General features: G+C 41.0%; 2 protein-coding genes across 2 annotated transcripts in view; one reads left to right on the plus strand and one right to left on the minus strand.

The window, feature by feature from the left end:
* The window catches only part of UBAC2 (UBA domain containing 2), a 170,822-nt gene that overhangs the window by 37,372 nt on the left and 113,659 nt on the right, over positions 1 to 19,791 (plus strand). The gene's annotated exons all lie outside the window — the stretch shown is intronic.
* GPR18 (G protein-coupled receptor 18) lies at positions 1,389 to 2,399 on the minus strand. Its single transcript, XM_052650152.1, has one exon. It carries the CDS (start codon positions 2,397 to 2,399, stop codon positions 1,389 to 1,391), a length of 1,011 nt encoding a protein of 336 aa, XP_052506112.1.

Raw genomic sequence — 19,791 nt, forward strand, 5'->3', positions numbered from 1 at the left:
TTATGATTGGGTTCCTTTGTGTTTATCTCTTTTTTTTCTTTAAGAATATTTATTTTCCCATGTTATGGAAATATATTTATAGCCAGTGCATTTATTTGATTCTTAGTCCTGTTAGGAGATGATCATGCTAAGGGTCATGCAGGCTATTCGGCAAAGAGGAAGTTACTGCTGACTCATTTATGTGCTTTCATAATATTTAGAATAATATGTTCACAGATTATAGTTGAATTCCTTTCCTTTTTAAATGGAGAAGTCACTTGGTTACTTCGTTAGGAGGAATTAAATGATAAGGCTTGGATATGAATCCAAAGTCTCTGACTAGTAAAACAGTCAATCCTAAAGGAAATCAACCCTGAATACTCATCAGAAGGACTGATGCTGAAGCTCCAATACTTTGGCCACCTTATATGAAGAGCCCACTCATTGGAAAAGACCCTGATGCTAGGAAAGATTGAGAACAAAAGGAAAAGGGGGAAGCTGAGGTTGGGATGGTTAGAATAACATCACTGACTCAACAGACATGAATTTGAGCAAACTGTAGGAGATAATGGAGGACAGAGGAGCCTGGTGTGTTGCAGTCCATGGGGTCACAAAGAATAGGACGTTACTTAGCAACTGAACAACATATTTCACCATATAGCAGAAACCTCATGTCATGGGAATGAACTTAGATTATTGGGCAGAAATAGGGTCTCAGGTTCAGTTTCCCCCACTAGTCTGAAGTAGAGTCTGGCCCATACTAGGCTCTCAGTAAGTATTTATTGAGTGGCTGTAGTCTGTTTCCAAAGGAAAATGAATTCAGTGGAGGGGAGGGCTGATGGCGATGACCTGTATCACCCCTTGGGTGTTTGCTTCTGCAGATTCTGCTGTACATCAGTAACAGTGATGAGTTGAACATAGTTGTTTTTATAGGAATCCCAGAAGTTTTATGTTTAGAACACAAAGAACTGGACTTAGACCACCATTTCTGAGTGTAAATCAAACCAAAAGGAGTTGCATCTAGTTGGAAAATAATCCAAATTATTTCAAACAGTAGCTCAACTATTTGAGATCAGGTAATTCTCATTTGCACATAGGGTTAAATCCAAACAATGGTGTATTTAGATAAGGCTTGAATCTGAAATGGGAATTGGATGCTTTTCTCCCAATCATTCATGCAAGTGTTTTATGTAAGTTTTTAATATGAAAATAATGAACTAGAATGTTTCAATACATTTAATTATGCTACCACAATAATAAGATCCCACAAAAGAAGAAGGGTTTTTTAAGTTTATTTTATTGTTTTTTTCCAGGAGAGAAGGGACTTGGTGATATCCTAGAGAATATCCACTGACCCTAAGATAGATAGTAAAGTGTATTTAAAGAGCTTGAAGGCAAACAGTGACGATTTATAACATTTCACTGTTTACGTTGCTTAGTGACCGTAAGCTACCTGAGCGGAAGCTCTTTCTGCGCACGCTCCGAAGGTAATTACGGTAGAGCATGACGCTAATGACTCGAGCCTGAAATTGTTTCGAAACGATGTAGTAGAGAATCACGTCCAGACAAGTGCTGAGGTTCATGAGGAAGGTGGTGAAGGCTCCCCAGGGGTTGTAGCTGTTCTCATCCCCTCCCAGCATCAGGAAAGCAAAGCAGATGTGGAAGGGCATGAAGCAGACCAGCACCTGCACCATCAGCGTGATGATGATCCGGATCGACTTCTCCTTGACCTTTGGCTTCAGCTTAGAGGTCTTACCGTGAAGGAGACTATGGATAATGACCAAGTAGCACCCGATCATGATGAACAGAGGAATCAAGAAAAAAAATATCAGTCGGGTGAAGTTCAGCACGTTAATAGCTTTCAAGTAAATGATGTCAGAAATCTTGAGGCAGGTCGGGGGGGTGGAGGAGGCTGTGTCTGGGTCGTCATAGAGCAGCAGGAGGGGGATGGTGGTGGTCAGGGTCATTATCCAGACGCCCACACACGCCATCACGGCCTTGCACGTGTTTTTAAGTTCCTTGGCATATTTCGGCTGTACGATGGCCATGTACCTATCAGCACTAATGAAGGCAAGAAGCCACAGAGCAATACTTGGGTAAAACACTGTGAGAGCCCCAAGAATCTGGCAAAAGTACTCTCCAAAAGGCCATTCACCTTTTGCGTAATAAAACATCCGAAAGGGTAAGCTCATTATAAATATCAAGTCCAGTAGTGCCACGTTCATCATATAGATGGTCACGGTGGTTCTCTTCTTGGTGGTACAACTGAAAACCCATAAAGCAGTGACATTAACAAATAGTCCAATGATGAAGATACAGCTGTAGAAGACGAGGGCTGCAATCTTGTATTCATCTGGATGTGGGTCTGAATGTGGGTCAATAGGCAGGCTAGGTTGAGCTTGACTGTGAGGGGTGGTCATCTTACAGCTTGTTGGTGGGCATGACACTTAGAAACTGTAAAATAGAGATAGGAATGAGACCTTAGTTGAAAAATAAATGCTTAACATTCTTACATTCAGCTTGGCATGTCAGTGGATTTTGAGAGTACTTTATGTCGTAGAGTCAATATATGTGTCTTAGTATTTGTTAAGAAATACACTCCCTGGGTATTAGTGCTAATATGTACTAGCCCATTAAGATGGTCTGGTGTGTCACAATGCACTGGGCAGTGTATTCTTTTTCTGTCTCCCTGTATATGGGATTGGGTAGCAGTTGTTCCTGTATTAGGTATCCTTTGTTTGGGACTACTTGGGGAAAGGCCATTCTGAATTTTGGCTCTTAAGCTTGTCACTTTTTATCATGTTTATTCTGTTTAAATATTTGGTAACTCAGTAATGTCTGATTTTTATTCATTAAATATAATTTTAATATATGATGGCTTATTACTTATCAAATATAAAATATTAATGTATAAATTATGTATTAGAAAGTAAAGAAACCGTATAGCTGGTTGACTACCGAATAGTGAGTTCTCAAATGTCCTCATCTGAGAGCTGGAGGTTTTCCTTCTTAGCGCTGTGTCGTCTGCACTGCCGATGGGTACATAGTAGATGCTCAGTTTGCTGGGTTGGTGGCTGAGTGCAGGAAGGAGCCTTTGGCAGGGTGACCCACAGTAGCTACTCTCTAGTTTGTCAATGGAACATTGCTTAATTGGCCATTAAATCTACTTTTTTTTTTTTTTAAGTGGCAAACAATTCTTCATAGCATCATGTTCTAAGCTATCATAGGTTAGAAACAGCAGTTCTTGTGCCATGGTGTGCAGATTAAAACCTTGACTCTTAAAAACAATAGACAGGCTAGTTTTTAACGTGCAGTTGGGACTGCCTAATGCTGAATCCTCCAGATGGTGTTTACCAGTGTCCCAGAAGGAGATGTCATGGCTACAGAGGAGCGCAGAGCACACCACCTTGAGAATAAGCGGTTTCGAGTATAGTAGCTTTCACCTGCTCACTCTGCCTAGATACAGAAGGGTAAGTATTGTTTGTCAATTTTAATATTTTAAAAAAGGAGCATCAGAGACAAGTAGTCACTCAGTGACTTTATGTGTTTGCAGAAACTGTATAATTTCTACTCTTTACCCCACCGGCAATGCCCATTTCTACTGGAAAGGAGTTTAGTTGTGATTGTAAATATCATTGACCCTCCGCCCCCACTGTGTGATACTTCCATCACCCACGATATAACATCAGCAGCAGTGATTTTAAAAATAGACTTGCTACAAACAGATGGAACCTTGTGGCATCCCCCTTGAAATAAGGAGGTGTAAGAAAGTTTCCTTCAAAAATGTCACTTTGCAGAGTGGGCTTCCTCTCGTTCAACCCTGAGGCTCTTTAGTGAAAACTGTGGGGGAGATTGACCATCTGCTCAGTGACATCGTGGACAGTAATTTAAAATTAATTAGAGCAGTTGCTGCTGACAAAGACAAGATAGGACTTTGTTTTCTTCCTCCCTCCCTCCTTCCTACCTTTCCGAGTTTGCCAAATATTTAGGTTAAATACGATTTTTGAAGTAGAATTCTATATATTTAAAAGCCTGTGTTAATTAAAATTTTCCACATATTGGGGTGACTGGAATATTAATTTCTATAAAATGAGAAAAATACTACATAGAGAAGTTAAATCTCTAGTATCATACAAAAAAAATCATTGTAGAGACTTGGCTCTTATTTTTAACTTTCAATGAAATTTTCCACAGTAGAAATTGTAATATAAATGACATTTTGTATCCTTCTTTTCTCTTGTGTCAGAACTCCCTCCACCCATCCTCATCCCTGATTTTTGTCCCAGAAATTCCTTACTTACAAACCTCTTCTGAATGAATCTTTTTCTCCTCATTGGGCTCAAGCTGACTTTATTATGTCATGAACAGTTGTGCTCATTTGCTTAAGGTTGACTAAAATCTGTGTGATGCCTGTGTTTTAAAGGCATTACCATACAGGTTGTACTCCATACACATGCATACATTTTTGGATAAATATTGAAAAATGATTAGCTTGTAAGTCAGCGTTTTAGAAGCTTTCGACATTCTTTGAAACAGCGTAATTGAAAACCAAGTGATAAAGACTCCTGAAGATACTTACAATTTATTACATCAACATTCTCTGTAAGCTGCAAAAACTACATTTACTATTAATGTAAAAAATACTGAAAATAAATGAAAATCATATTAATAACATAGGAAGATGACAGTATAACCGATTTGAAGGTCCTTCACCAACATAATTTCAGCAACATATTATTAAAATAAAACAAAGATCTTGAGATTTAACAAATAAGTACAACATTACTTCTGATAATCTGTGATAAAACTGATTAAATGCTACTTACCTCCTGACCATCAAAAGGCTGTGTTTGAGAAGAACATTTTTCGGTAAACACAGTTCTGTAAAAGAGATATCTTTGAGTTGTTTGTGTTAAAATAGCTCTTTCTAGAAACAGTGTATTTAAGAAACGCTATATTTCTTTTGTTTTAGGCTCTTCCGTTGCTTTAAAAAGTTGTTTCGAACATAATACTCGGTACAGGACTTGGTACTCGCTCAGCTGCAATTGCTGCTTTGTCTCTTTCAGGAAGTGCTCGCTGAAATAAGGCCTTTCGACTTATGACTTAGCCCTGGATGTGGTTTTTCTCTTTCACAAATGATTTGTTTATGAGGTCATGCTTAGCATAAGCTCCCTTTGAAATGATGGCATGTATTTAAGAGAATCACAGAAAAATGTCTTCACTTTGTTTACTGTGGTGCTTAAAGCCTGCATCATCTGTTGGAAGAGAATGGGATTTGATATTGACTAGAATAGAATTCATAGTATAATTTATTCACTTTCTAGGCTGTGTGACTTTGTTTAGTTACTTAAACACCATGAAGCTCTGTTCCTACTTAGTTTCTGTAGAGCTAAAATAGAGCTAATATCCATCTGGTAGGATTGTGAGGACTCTAAACCAGGAAAGTCCAAGTGCTACTGTGGCACTTAGTGGGAACCCTTTACTGCAAGTTCCTAAAATCATCCAATATCTACTTTTTGCTACTAAAATATTTCTGAATGGTGGAAGTTTGGACACCCTCAGTTACTTGGCTCAGCTTTGCACATACCTTTCCCGACTCTGGTTTGCTTTATTTTTTAAGTCCCCAGTGTTTCATATCTGTTGTCTATCACATGGAAGACTTGAAGTAATTCCTTTGGCAAAAACATCCCTACGAATTGCCAAGAAAGCACTCTGGGAAGCGGCAGTGGAGATACAGACATTGAGAATAGACTTATTGTCACGGCTAGGGGATTGGGGAGGAGAGGGTGGGAGTTACGGAGAAAATAACACAGAAACATACATTAACATATGTAAAATAGATAGCCAATGGAAAGTATGACCCAGGGAACTCAAAATGGGGCTCCATAACAACCTAGAGGGGTGGGATGGGGAGGGGGGTGGGAGGGATGTTTAAGTGGGAGGGGACATGATAAACCTATGTCTGATTCATGTTGATGTTTGGTAGAAACCAATGCAATACTGTAAAGCAATTATCCTTCAATTAAAAATAAATACCCCCCCCCCCCAAAAAAAAAAGGACTCTGGGAGTTTTGAGTGGAATAATTTACATATTAGGAGTATTTTAACCTAAGAAGGGAAGTGAAAGCAAAGAAAAGAGAAGTGAGCAACTCCAATCATTGCCTGCTTGGCTATATTAACTTTTTTTTTCTTTTTCTTTTAAAAAAAATCATAATTTCATTTGCTTGTCCTAAAATTTTAATTATCTTTTACTTTGTTATGCGTGATTCGTCAGCTTTTAAAAGGTACGTGAACTTAACGGTTTGGTTTTTTGATTTAAGACAACTTGTGGGCACGTGCTGTTTTTTTTCCTCCAACAAAACTGTAATAAATCTGTGACTTACAAATTATTTAGACCCTTTCCTTTGGTGATTAAAATACTTTTGATTGTGATAATGCCAGGTGAATGGGTTTTAGAAGCACAAGCAGCAACCCCGAGCTACAATTTCTTGTGTAGATGGAGATTCAAGGCCCAATGAGGGCCAGTGGCTTGCTGAGAACTCAGATACCGAGGCCTAGCCTCTTCTGGTACCAAGTGCCTTACCCTCCCCTTCCTGCCCTGGCTGCTGTAAAGACTTTCCATTGGGAGGTGATTACATTGATTTATTCGCTAGATGAGATAGGCTCATTGCTGAGTCACATCATAGTCAGTCTTTTACACACAGAGTTACATTTCATATGCAGGATAGGAGTTTGCTATTTTACCTGGAGATAGGAGCCTCTTAACTGCAGATCCAATCTTTTCATTGCCCTGCTTTCATATAGCCTGTGACAGGTCTTCTAAAATTCATTGCTGATTAGTGTTCTCCTGCTGCTGAAGTCAGCAGGTATGGGAAGGCATAGATCTCATTAAGAAAAGGCCCCTTGTCTGTGCAGGGAGAATCGTTTCTCTGATTCAACCATCTCTCGGGGGAGGCACCAAGGGACACAGCTTGAGGATGGGCCCTGTCTTTCTCTCCATCCTAGCCTAGGCTGTTACACTAACCTGTGATATCCCTTCCCACCACACTCCCATCTCTTGGTGTGGCTGACTGCTATTTATCCTAAAAGTTTTAGGTTAGATGTTGCCTTTCCCACGAAATCTTCTCTGACCCCTGAAGCTGGTTGGTTATTTGTGCTTGTAAGGTTCTTTAGCACTGGCTTCTTACCCCTGTAGTGGCATGTATTTGTATTATTATTGGGTCTTTACTTGCCTTTTATCCTCCTCTAAATTGAGGTCCTTGAGGGTTTGCATGTGTTGTATATGTATGTATTTAACTGCCATTTAGTAAATACTGGTTGAACGTATGATTGAAAACATAGGTGAAGAAATCGAGGGTTGAGAGAGTCATGGATGAAACATTGAGCCCAGTGTGAGCATCAGGGACATTTTGACTTGCTAATGTGAAGGGAACTTGCCAATCGCAAGGAACAATAGAGACAAGACCACCCCCTCACCCCACCCCCCGCCCCTGACACGGCAACACTTAGCATTGTTCTCTGGGTTTCCAGGCTTCTCACAATAATTTTATGTTAGAAAAAAATTTCAGGTAAAAAAAAAAAAATTCCCTCAAACCATTTGGCAGCAAGTGAGTAAACAGTGGATCAAGAATTAAACTTTTATATCTAGTTTGCTTCTTTAATACTTGAACCTAATGAATTTTTATTTAGATGGAAGAACTTGTCTCATTCGACTATCATTCTTGCAGCTTTAATTTCCTCACTTAGGTTGGGATATGAGTGAAGGAAAATGATCACCTTGCAAAAGAGGGATTTCACAGAGTTCCCTTTACCTTATGGAATCATTCATTTCAGCTCCATTTTTGAATTCTGGTTTAGGTACTAAAAGCCCCAAACGAATTTTTATTTTAGCCCTTGAGGCCAGTTTTAGAGCAAATATAATTTAGTTAAGCCAATTTTACAATTATCGGAAAGGATGTAGTTAATAGACTTACACAGTAAATCCCCATTATAAAAGCATGCTCTTATATCATGAGATTTTGTCTGTGCCACAGATAAAACTATATTTCTCGTTCTTAACACATTTCTCTTTTCCTCAGCGGAGTGAGGCTTATCCTGGTTCCTCAGACCAGTATTGAGAGGAGAGCCCTGCTGTTGTTACTGTTTATCTTGCCCAGCGCAGGTGGCCATCAGCAGACAAAGGCAGAGGAGTGGATAGACAGCCAGTCCCCACAAAGAAGAGGTGTTGGGGGGAAACAAGAGTGAGACTCTTACCTGGCCCTGGCGGCCTCACACTTAGATGTTAGGGATCTCTGTGCCCTGCCCCTTTTCTGTTCAAGCTCGCTTCTGAAGTCACTGCTCGTTCTTTTTTTTTTTTTTTGGAGGGGGCCACATATGTTGCATAGTGGTTTCTGGATGAAAACGACTGAGATACTGTTTTTCTCCATCTATGTTATTGTAACTCCAGCAACTTAACGGCTGTAGTGATAGAGCCAAACTGGAATCAGCCTCCTTTCTATTTGATTTTCTAAACAGTATTGTAAATTCAGCATTTCCCAAATTCCTCTTCCTTGGCAAGTTTTGTTCAGTTTCACAATTTTACAGACACATAGACAATCAGATGATTTACTTACCTCACAGCAAAGAAGTTGAATCCAGATAACCAAAGTGATAAATAATTCTAGTTAGAATAGATCTAAACTGGCAATGAAAGTAGAGTTGCCTAAAGATATTAAAGATTCTTTCACTTAGAGGATCTTAGGGTAAGGCTTCTATATGGCAGTTAAAGCACTCCTAGACCCCCTAAAATCCCAGGTCAAGAGTTTGTGGGGTGACGTTTCACTCACTGCCTGGAGAGTCATTCATGGTCCCCAGGGCACAACTGGTTGAGTAGAACTCTGGTTATTGTGATGTACTGGGCTGCCCCCTACAAATTCTGGTCTCACAGTTAAAGGAGATAGTATGTGTAGAGAGAGATGAATTTCTAGGGGAAAATGTCTAGTAATATGGTGAAATAGCAGTTTAGAAGAGAAAGGTAGTGTGGAGAGTCAAGACTGGTAAAGAAATGAGAGGTGTGTTACTGAGTTACTTAAATATCCAACCTTGTGTACTAGTGTGTGTGATGGAGGCTTTTAGTATCTGTATTCTAAAAAGTAACTACGTGTCTGTAGGTTGAATATTATTAGTTTTAAAAGAATTACTTAGGACTTTAAAGAAAAAAATTATCTCTGTCGTTACTCTTATCTGTATTATCAGAGGTAAAGAATCATCAGGCAGAGGTCTAAGTGCTTAACATGGGTCTTAGAATTTAATCGTCATGCCAACAGCAAAGTATGTTGAGGACACAATAGTAGTTTCGATGGTGTAACCCAGGGATATTTACTCAAGATTCTCAGATTGTGTTGTGCTCTTTCTCTATTATGGTGGCGTACTTTCTTTCAGTAAGTTTTGCTGAGGTTGGTCCTACTTAGTAGAGAATAGTCAAAGTAGTCATTCAATCTGTAGCAAAAAAAATCTTCTGAGGAAATAGAACTTCCTGTCCTATCCCTGTTTCTCACCAATGAGTGGATATTCCCCAGGAAAGGTTTTGTAGCTGGATTCTGTCAGCCTGTAAATTTAAATTTGCAAGGGAGATTGCTGCCATTCAATGAGCCAAAAACTTTGAAGCACTCAAGAATGGGTGTATCCAAACGGTCGGTAAACATGTGTGAGTATGCCCAACCTCATAGGTAATCAGGGAACTAAAAATTAAAACTGTCATAAGGATGTTACTACCCAACCACCAAAGTGGCCACAGTGAATAAGACTAGTAAGAAGTGTTGGCGAGAGTATAGAGCAACCAGGAACTCGTGTGCATGAGCTTAAATTTGGCAGACAGCTGGATATTAAGTACTAAGATGAAGATACATACAGTTGTGACTCAGATTCCACTCCTTGGCAGAAATGCATGTTCCTGTGTACCAGGAGATGATAGATAAGAATGTTCATAGGAGCATTATTTCTAATCGCTCCAAATTAGGAACAACCCACATGTTCAGCAACTGTAGAGTTGATGAATCAGTTGTGTAAACAGTTTTCTGCCTTTCAGAATCAAATGGATCATACAGGAGATGCATGTAACAGCGTGGACAAATGTAATGTATGTGGTGTGAAGCGAGAAAAGCCAGACACAAAGGAATTCATACTGTACGATCCTATTTGTATGAATTTCAGAAAGTAGGCCAAACTGAAATAAAACATTTAGGGATTCACACATAGGCAGTAAAGCTCACCAAAAGGTTTGTGGGAGCCTGTTTTTAGAGGTGGGAGTTGGAGGTGTCTGTGGCTCTCTCTCTCTTTCACAAGTGTGGTGTTATTCACCCCTTGATTGGACGCTCATCTCCATTATTCACATTTTGGGTCTGTCTTGTTGACAAGGACCTAGTCCAACTGTCTTCACGTGTCTCAGAGCACCTAGCACCGTGCTTAGCATAAAACAGACCTCAATAAATAGGCCTTCTGACTTCACTAGTGTGCGGGTATTTCTTTTTCTGTAAGAAAGAAAACCACCATGTCCCTCCAAAATGAATGTATGATATTTCTAAATAGATAGGATCACAAAGACATATCAAGCAAAAAAATGAGACAAGAGAGTTGGTTGAGGAAAGGCCCTGGGGTGGACGTGTTTGCGCAAGATAAGCACTCACAGTGTATCAGAGAAGCGAACTCAGTTTATTTAACGTAGCAGATGCTGTCCCATGCCGGTTGACCTTGAAGGCGGCTTTGACAGGAACACTTTGCCTCTACTGCCACCTACAGGTTACAGCCAGCCATGGTGCTCTTCTCCTTCCCATGATTTGAAGCCTCAGGGAGATTGAAATCTGTTTTCAAAAGCTCTTAGTTGGTACAAAATAATACTCATCTTTGTGTGCTATGTTAATTTATCAGTATTCCTACAGTATGCAGTATTATGTGGGAGACATATCCTCATTCCTCTAAAATGTTTTGGCTTAGAGACCTTTCCTGGGAAGTATCCTGTTGTTGTTAGGCAACTGTTTTCCTCTATAGGACTTTGCGTTCCTGGGCTAGGACTTTGAGAAGATTCCACTTTAAATGTTGTTTGTGTCCGATATGCTAGTAAGAGTCAGGCATAAAGGTGACCTTGGAACAAATTTGATGTGGCTTAAAATTTTTAAATGGTGGTAGAATGTACACAACATAAAATTTACTGTCTTAACCATTTTTAAGGTACAGTCAGTAGTGTTAACGTACATTGACATTGTTGCCCAGCCAACCTCCAGAACTTCTTTCCTCTTCCCAAACTGAAACTCTGTGCTCGTTAAACGGCTCCCTTGCCCGCTCCCCCAGCCCCTGGCTGTCTCTGTGAATTCGCCTCCTCTTGTGCCTCGAGTAAGTGAGTATCCTTTGTGTTCGGCTTAATTCACTTCACATAATTTATCGAGGCCCATTCGGCTTGGAACGTGTGTCACAGTGTTCTTCCTTTTTAAGGATGAGTAATATTCAGCTGTATGGGTATATTGCATGTTATGCATCCACTCATCTGGTAGTGGATCCTTGGTGTGTGTCCATGTTTTGGCTCTTGTGACTAATGGGAGCACAGAGGTCTCTTTGAGGCCCTGCTTCAGTTCTTTTGGGTATACATCTGGAAGTGAAATTGCTGGATCATGTGGCAGTGCTGTTTTTAATTTTTGAAGGAACCACCATACTATTTTCCAGAGCAGCCAGCCATTCCATTTTACATTCCCAGCCGCAATGCACAAGGGTTCCAGTTTCTCCATGTCTTGGCCAACATTTATTTTCTGTTTTGTTTTGATGGTAGCCATCCTGATGGGTTTGAGGTGGTATCTCATTGTGGTTTTGATTCTGTTTCCTGATGATTATTGATATTGAGCATCTTTTCATGTGCTTATTGCTCATTTGTATACCTTCTTTGCAGAAATTCAAGTCCTATGTCCATTTTTAATCAGATTTTTGTTGTTGTTATTAACTTCTAGGAGTTCTTTATATTTTCTGAGTATAATCCTTTATCAGATAATATGATTTGCAAATATTTTCTTTTATTCCATAGACTGCCTTCTTAACTCTGCTTGTGTCCTTTGATGTAAGGCAATGTTTTTGGCATAGTTGTAGGTCCACCCAGTTATCATATTCTCATGATAAGGATGAATTGAAAAGCTTTTAAAATTTTATTGTTAGGCTAGGGTAGGGTAGATTTTCCTCCATTTGTCCTTTAGAGACTTTCCCCAGTGACTTAATCTGAAGAGTATTTATCTCCAATCCTCAATGCCTTTCTTTCAGCCAGCAGGGTGTAAAAGCAAGGTGAGCAGAAGCAAGCCATATCCCAGAGTTGCAAGTGCTTCTCTCTTACATTCTGGAAATTGCCTGTATTATTGCAATAATATGAAAATGAAAGAACAGCATTTACCTTTCTGTAGTGTTCTCATTCCCTGCTTAGCCTGATAAATATGTATCAATGATTGCTTTGAAAATAAGAGCATGTTTGCTCATGAAATTTTCAAATTACAAAAGCTTCGGGAGATATGTTAGGAATAGCAGAGCAGAGAAAATCCAGTGGCGGCTCCATGGTAAAGAACCTGCCTACAGTGCAGGAGTCGCAGGTTCGATCCCTGGGTCAGAAAGAACCCCTGCAGGAGGAAATGGCAACCCACCCCAGTCTTCTCGCCTGGGAAATCCCACGGAAGAGGAGCCTGGCAGGCTGTAGTCCTTGGGGTCGCAAAGTCCGTGAGACGGCATGACGTGCCTGCCGGTGGACCCGGACTTGCTTGTGGATGGTGTAGGTAATCGGACAACACGCACAGCCCTGGAGGTCCCTGTCTGCGTCAGGACTAGAGGGGCAATTGTGGATGCAGGCTGTGCTGATCCTGGAGAGGAGAAGGGCAGAACAGGCTTCAGCTGTCAGAGGGGCTGCTCGAGGAAAGAGGGGTTAAAAGTTGGGGCACATAGGGCACAGCCGAGGGTGGGTGACGATGAGCCTATAGCGATGCTGCTGGAAGTTACTGGGCTTGGTAAGGGCTAGCTTGAGGCACTGTCTGTCTCCAGGCAAAGTGACTCCCATGGGAGGCGCTGACTTGCCGACACGAAGACTCTCAAGCAGAGGCTGGAAAAGCGGCAGGCAGGGATGTCCAGGAAACCCACACGTTGGGTAGGTGGCAGGAGTGAAATTCCCATGAAAGCCCTTGAAACTCCGAGCGTCTCTGCTCCTGTGCTCTTCTTTGCGGTGGGATCCACTGGTAGGCTTGGAGAACTGGAGCCGTTAATAGGAGTCCAGCAAAGGGACAGGTGTTTCCCACGAGGATCTCTGCAGCCCAGCGGTGTCCAGCAACCTTGTCCTCTTGTCCTCTCAGTAACAAAGTATATGCATCTGTGAGGGGGTGAATGGATAAAGAAAGTGTGGTGTGTACACGCGCGCACACACACACACACAGTGACCTTGTCCTCCTGTTGTCTCAACGAAGATGTATGTGTCCATCAGTGGGTGAAAGGATAAAGAAAGTGTGGTGTGTACACGCACACACACACACCCCGGAATATTTCCCCAGCTTTATAAAAAGAAGGAAGTGCTGTCATTCGCAGCAGACTTGGAGGGTGTTTCTCACGATGTCGTCTGCATAGAAGTTAAATAAGCAGGGTGACAATATACAGCCTTGACGTACTCCTTTTCCTATTTGGAGCCAGTCTATTGTTCCATGTCCAGTTCTAATTGTTGCTTCCTGACCTGCATACAGATTTCTCAAGAGGCAGGTCAGGTAGTCTGGTATTCTGTCTCTCTCAGAATTTTCCACAGTTTATTGTGATCCACACAGTCAAAGGCTTTGGCATAGTCAATAAAGCAGAAATAGATGTTTTTCTGGAACTCTCTTGCTTTTTCCATGATCCAGCGGATGTTGGCAATTTGATCTCTGGTTCCTCTGCCTTTTCTAAAACCAGCTTGAACATCTGGAAGTTCATGGTTCACATATTGCTGAAGCCCGGCTTGGAGAATTTTGAGCATTACTTTACTAGCATGTGAGATTAGTGTAACTGTGCGGTAATTTGAGCATTCTTTGGCATTGCCTTTCTTTGGTATTGGAATGAAAACTGACCTTTTCCATCCTGTGGCCACTGCTGAGTTTTCCAAATTTGCTGGCATATTGAGTGCAGCACTTTCACAGCATCATCTTTCAGGATTTGAAACAGCTCAACTGGAATTCCATCACCTCCACTAGCTTTGTTCGTAGTGATGCTTTCTAAGGCCCACTTGACTTCACATTCCAAGATGTCTGGCTCTAGATGAGTGATCACACCATCGTGATTATCCGGGTCGTGAAGATCTTTTTTGTACAGTTCTTCTGTGTATTCTTGCCACCTCTTCTTAATATCTTCTGCTTCTGTTAGGTCCATACCATTTCTGTCCTTTATGGAGCCCATCTTTGCATGAAATGTTCCCTTGGTATCTCTAATTTTCTTCAAGAGATCTCTAGTCTTTCTCATTCTGTTGTTTTCCTCTATTTCTTTGCATTGATCGCTGAAGAAGGCTTTCTTATCTCTCCTTGCTATTCTTTGGTACTCTGCATTCAGAAGCTTATATCTTTCCTTTTCTCCTTTTCTTTTCATTTCTCTTCTTTTCACAGCTATTTGTAAGGCCTCCCTAGACAGCCGTTTTGCTTTTTTGTATTTCTTTTCCATGGGGATAGTCTTGATCCCTGTCTCCTGTACAGTGTCATGAACCTCATTCCATAGTTCATCAGAACACAAGCTGGAATCAAGATTGCCGGGAGAAATATCAGTAACCTCAGATATGCAGATGACACCACCCTAATGGCAGAAAGTGAAGAGGAACTAAAAAGCCTCTTGATGAAAGTGAAAGAGGAGAGTGAAAAAGTTGGCTTAAAGCTCAACATTCAGAAAACGAAGATCATGGCGTCTGGTCCCATCACTTCATGGCAAATAGATGGGGAAACAGTGGGAACAGGGTGAGACTTTATGTTTTGGGGCTCCAAAATCACTGCAGATGGTGATTGCAGCCGTGACATTAAAAGACGCTTACTCCTTGGAAGAAAAGTTATGATCAACCTAGATAGCATATTGAAAAGCAGAGACATTACTTTGCCAACTAAGGTCCATCTAGTCAAGGCTATGGTTTTTCCAGTAGTCATGTATGGATGTGAGAGTTGGACTGTGAAGAAAGCTGAGCACCGAAGAATTGATGCTTTTGAACTGTGGTGTTGGAGAAGACTCTTGAGAGTCCCTTGGACTGCAAGGAGATCCAACCAGTCCATTCTGAAGGAGATCAACCCTGGGATTTCTTTGGAAGGACTGATGCTAAAGCTGAAACTCCAGTACTTTGGCCATCTCATGCGAAGAGTTGACTCATTGGAAAAGACTCTGGTGCTGGGAGGGATTGGGGGCAGGAGGAGAAGGGGACGACCGAGGATGAGATGGCTGGATGGCATCATGGACTCGATGGACGTGAGTCTGAGTGAACTCCGGGAGTTGGTGATGGACAGGGAGGCCTGGCATGCTGCGATTCATGGGTCGCAAAGAGTCGGACACGACTGAGCGACTGAACTAAACTGGATGGTGTTAGGTCAAGTGAAGTAAGTCAGACAGAGAAAGACAGATACTGCATGGTCTCACTTATATGCAAACTCTTAAAAACATAGCTCATAGATATAGAGAACAAACTGCTGAAGATTGGTGGGGGGTGGCAAAATGGGTGAAGGGGATCAGAAGGTATAAAATAATTCCTGGGGATTCAGTGCGCAGCAGAGTGGCCGTAGTTCATACTCCTGTATCGTGTATTTGAAAGTTACTAAAGGAGTAGACCTTCAAAGTTCTCATCAGGCGTCCAGGATTGGTGGCCACACGGAGACTGAGGGAGAGTGTGGAGTGGCTGGCCAGCTTGGAGACAGCGCGGAGCCCCGCATCCTCTCGCTGTGTCCTGCCCAGTGCATCTCTTCCATCTCACTGGTCTTCATTGGGTGAACGGATAAAGAAAGTGTGTGCACACACTCAGAGTGACCTTGTCCTCCTTTCCTCTCAGTAACAAATACATGCACATCATCAATGTGTGGATGGATAAAGCAAGCATGGCACACACACGCAGACCAACCTTGTCCTCCTGTCCTCTCAATAACAAAGATACATGCGTCCATCAATGGGTGATGGATAAAGAAAACGTGCTGTGTATACACGTGCAGAGTGACCTTGTCCTCCTGTCTTCTCAGTGACAAAGAGAGTTATGTCCTCTTAAAATATGTCCTCTTATAATAAACTGGTAATCTAGCCAGACAAAAAAAACAACACAAACAACCTCATCACAAGAAAAAAGTTTTGTAACTTTGTAAACAGTGAAGGATATTAACTAGACTTACTGTGAGCATCATTTTGCAAAATACACGTCCTGAATCATTATATTGTACACCTGACACTAATCTTTTATGTCGGTTTTACTCAATAAATATAGCAAGGACATAATTCCCTGCAGTTGGTTCTTTTACTAGTGAAATAAGCTATTTGTAAAATGATTTTTTCCGTATAATCTAAATGATTGATTTTGCTCATGAACAAAGAATATTTTTATATTTTTGAAGTATTTCCAGAAAATGCTTTATAAATACTTAAGGAGAACTAGAGTGAAAAATAATCTTAATAATTATTTTTAATCAATTTTAATCAAGTTAAACGTCAGATGACAAGACCTAAATAGTGAGTTGGTCGGGTGACATCTTTGAAACATTTGTAAAATAAAATACTCAGAGTGATTTATATTTTTCACATATTACTAACAGTTCTTATAGAACTTTAGCATGAACTATTTAAGCTTCTTTGTGAGGGATATTTTCCCCTTTCTGAGCGAGCAGGACATTGGCAGTTTGATTAACTTTGCCTGCAGTCACATTGTGAACCATTAGATGGCAGTGTTAGGCAGAACCTGATGCATCTACTCTAAAAGGTGTGACATGGGGCTCAAATTGTGAAATCGTTTTGTAATCAAAAAATACGAGAGAGATTTTATGGTTTATACAGACAGCTTGAGTAGTTTGGATAACCTCTGTCTTCAGAGTCTATATACTGTAGTCAGAATTTTAAAATGGTGTTATGTATATGTGTTTTATTCATTACTAAATTACGTGGCACATTATTTCAGACACTATTAGTATAACAATTGTGAAAATCCTGTGATAAAAACATAAGAATAATTTTAGGTTCTGATTATGAGTGGGCTCAATATTGCACAATTCCAAGTTTATAACTATTCAAGGTGAAGTAATACCCTTCTTGGCCCCAATACTTATCTTAAGGAAAAAAACATACTGTTATCTGGGATAAACAAAGCGAATTATAAGGAGAGATTTTTGTCAAAAGGATATAGTAATACTATTTTATGTTTTGTATCTCTGAAGTCTTTTATGAGCCACAAACTATATTTTTATCAGAACGCACATGTGTTTAAATACTAATAAGAAGACACTTGGAATTTAGCAGAGGTGATAATATGATGCCATATTATAGTCATTGGCTTCCCAGGTGGCTCAGTGGTAAAGAATCCGCCTGCCAATGCAGGAGACATGATTTCAGTCTCTGGGTCGGAAAGCTCCCCTGGAGGAGAAAATGATAACCCACTCCAGTATTCTTGCCTGAATCCCATGGACAGAGGAACCTGGTGGGCTACAGTCCATAGGGTTGCAAAGAGTCAGACACACCTGAGCACGCATGCAATCGTTACAGTAATCAGCTTTTGTCTTCCCAAAGAATGGATCTTAGCTGATTCTTGGGCACAGAAAGGAGTGATGGATGCTAGCATTTCTGTATTAATATCCAAGAGTATAGGTGTCAACAACAGAATATTCTCAAAACTCATGAACTGAAGAAGCAGGAGGTAAGAGTTTGTACTTAAGAAAAACTATATAGTTTCTATATATGTAGAAATTGATGGTGTGGACATACATATGACTTCTCAAGAAAGATAAAAATAAGGAACAGGAAGCTGAACTGTGAAGGGTGCTTTTTACTATACTGTCTGTGTAGTTTTAGTACCTTAGAAAATGTACTGATGTTTTATGTAAGTTATTGTTTGAAAAGTCAGTTGTAGTCATTTTTTAGGATGTGAGGGAGGAATTTGCACAGTAAGGAAAAGAATACCTTGACACTCCCTTGTATAAGGTAACGACCAAGTCGTGTCTGAGGGTGCATTTGTGCATGCATGGGTGAATGAGAATTCTGCCTCATGTCTTACAAGAACGGTCCACTTCCTCTGATTTCCCCATCTCTTCGTTCAACACATATTTATTGAGAACCTGCTTTGTGGTAGATAGTATGTGTTTTGGGCTCTGACGATCCTGCACTGATCAAAACAGCTATAAGTCTTTCTCATTGACTTTATCTTATAATCTGGCATAGAAGGCAGTAAGCAAGATAATAGAATACGTCGTATGTCAGATGATGATATATGCTGTGTAAAAATGAACCAGCCAGCCAGCTGGCGGGAAAGGGAATACCAGGGTATAAGCAGGGTTGCAGTTTTCAACAGTATGGTCAGTAAAGGCCTCAGTGGACGGGTGACAGTTGAACGGGGGTCCAGGGGAGAGCCACGTGGTGATGTGGGGGGGATGGGAGGGCTTGTATCCAGGTGCAGGGAACTGCCAGCACGAGGGTCCTCAGGCGGACACCTGACTTGGGCATCTGTGTAGCCCGAGCAGAGGGAGCTGAGGGCAGGGAATTGTAGGTGGTGAAGTCGGGGAGGTAAGAGAGGTCACCAGGCTTTACAGGTCTTTGTACCAACTTCAGCTTTTACTTAGAGGGTGATGGGAGCCATTCATGAGTTTTTGGAAGATGGAGGCATATTGATCTATAGTGTTGGGTTTTGTTTTGTTTTGTTTTGTTTTTGGTAAAAAATAGTTCCTGTTCCTGTAAAAGCACGTGTAATAGTTTTGCATGTTTGCACATTGTTCTGTTGCTTCTGGCTCTCATCTTGTCGGATTCTCCCTCAGGGTGGTCTGCTGCTGTATTTTGCAGTTTGTGGCTTTTCGTTGTGGACTCATTTTCCATGGGTTTTGTTCGCTTCTGGAGCCCCCACGTGCCCTAGCTCATGAAAGCGTTTCTGCGGGAGGACTTTGTGTTTCCTCTTGCTGGATCCCCAGGGGGTTTTGTTGTCTTGGAATAGCTTTTATGTTATTTTCTTACGTTGGAGTTCCCAAGCTGTGCAAGCAGGGTAAATCTAGACCACAGATTCAGGTATGATATTGGCCTTGCATTGTGATTAATTGTTGGGATTGTTCATTGTTTTTTTTCCCAAGGACTTTCGTGTAAGCTAAATGTCATCACCGCTTTAGCAGACTGAATGGAATATTTTTAGTCTTCTCTGTAAAAAGTACAGGTCTTTTAGCATCTGTGCTCAGTCCCAGGTCTTCTTGCCTGAGCAGCTTGGGGCCGTGTTATCTGTCTTAGGCCTGAAAATTCAGCCCCCAACACCAGGGGCGTGTATCTAGTACCCGCCTTGGGGATCACTGAAGCAGCACATACTGTGATTTCTGTTTTTATTCAGATATTTGGGATTATTATACGGAAAGTTTTAAGCACATAAAAAAGTGTAGAAAGCACTATAATGAACTCAGTTTCAACATCACGCAGCTCCAGCAATGGTCAACTCATGGTCGTCTTGTTTTATCTGTATCTTCACTCACACTTACGTGATTCCAATGGACCTGTGATGGACTCTCTTTGGCGTGTTAATCCAGGAGCAGAAATGTGTGTGTGTGTGTGTGTTCTTCTGTGTGCTCTGTTGTATGCCATTGGTCTCTTTATATGTCCATGTGCCCCATACTCTATTAT

Source organism: Budorcas taxicolor, chromosome 12 (genome assembly GCF_023091745.1).
Source record: "Budorcas taxicolor isolate Tak-1 chromosome 12, Takin1.1, whole genome shotgun sequence".
In the NCBI taxonomy this organism is placed as follows: domain Eukaryota; kingdom Metazoa; phylum Chordata; class Mammalia; order Artiodactyla; family Bovidae; genus Budorcas; species Budorcas taxicolor.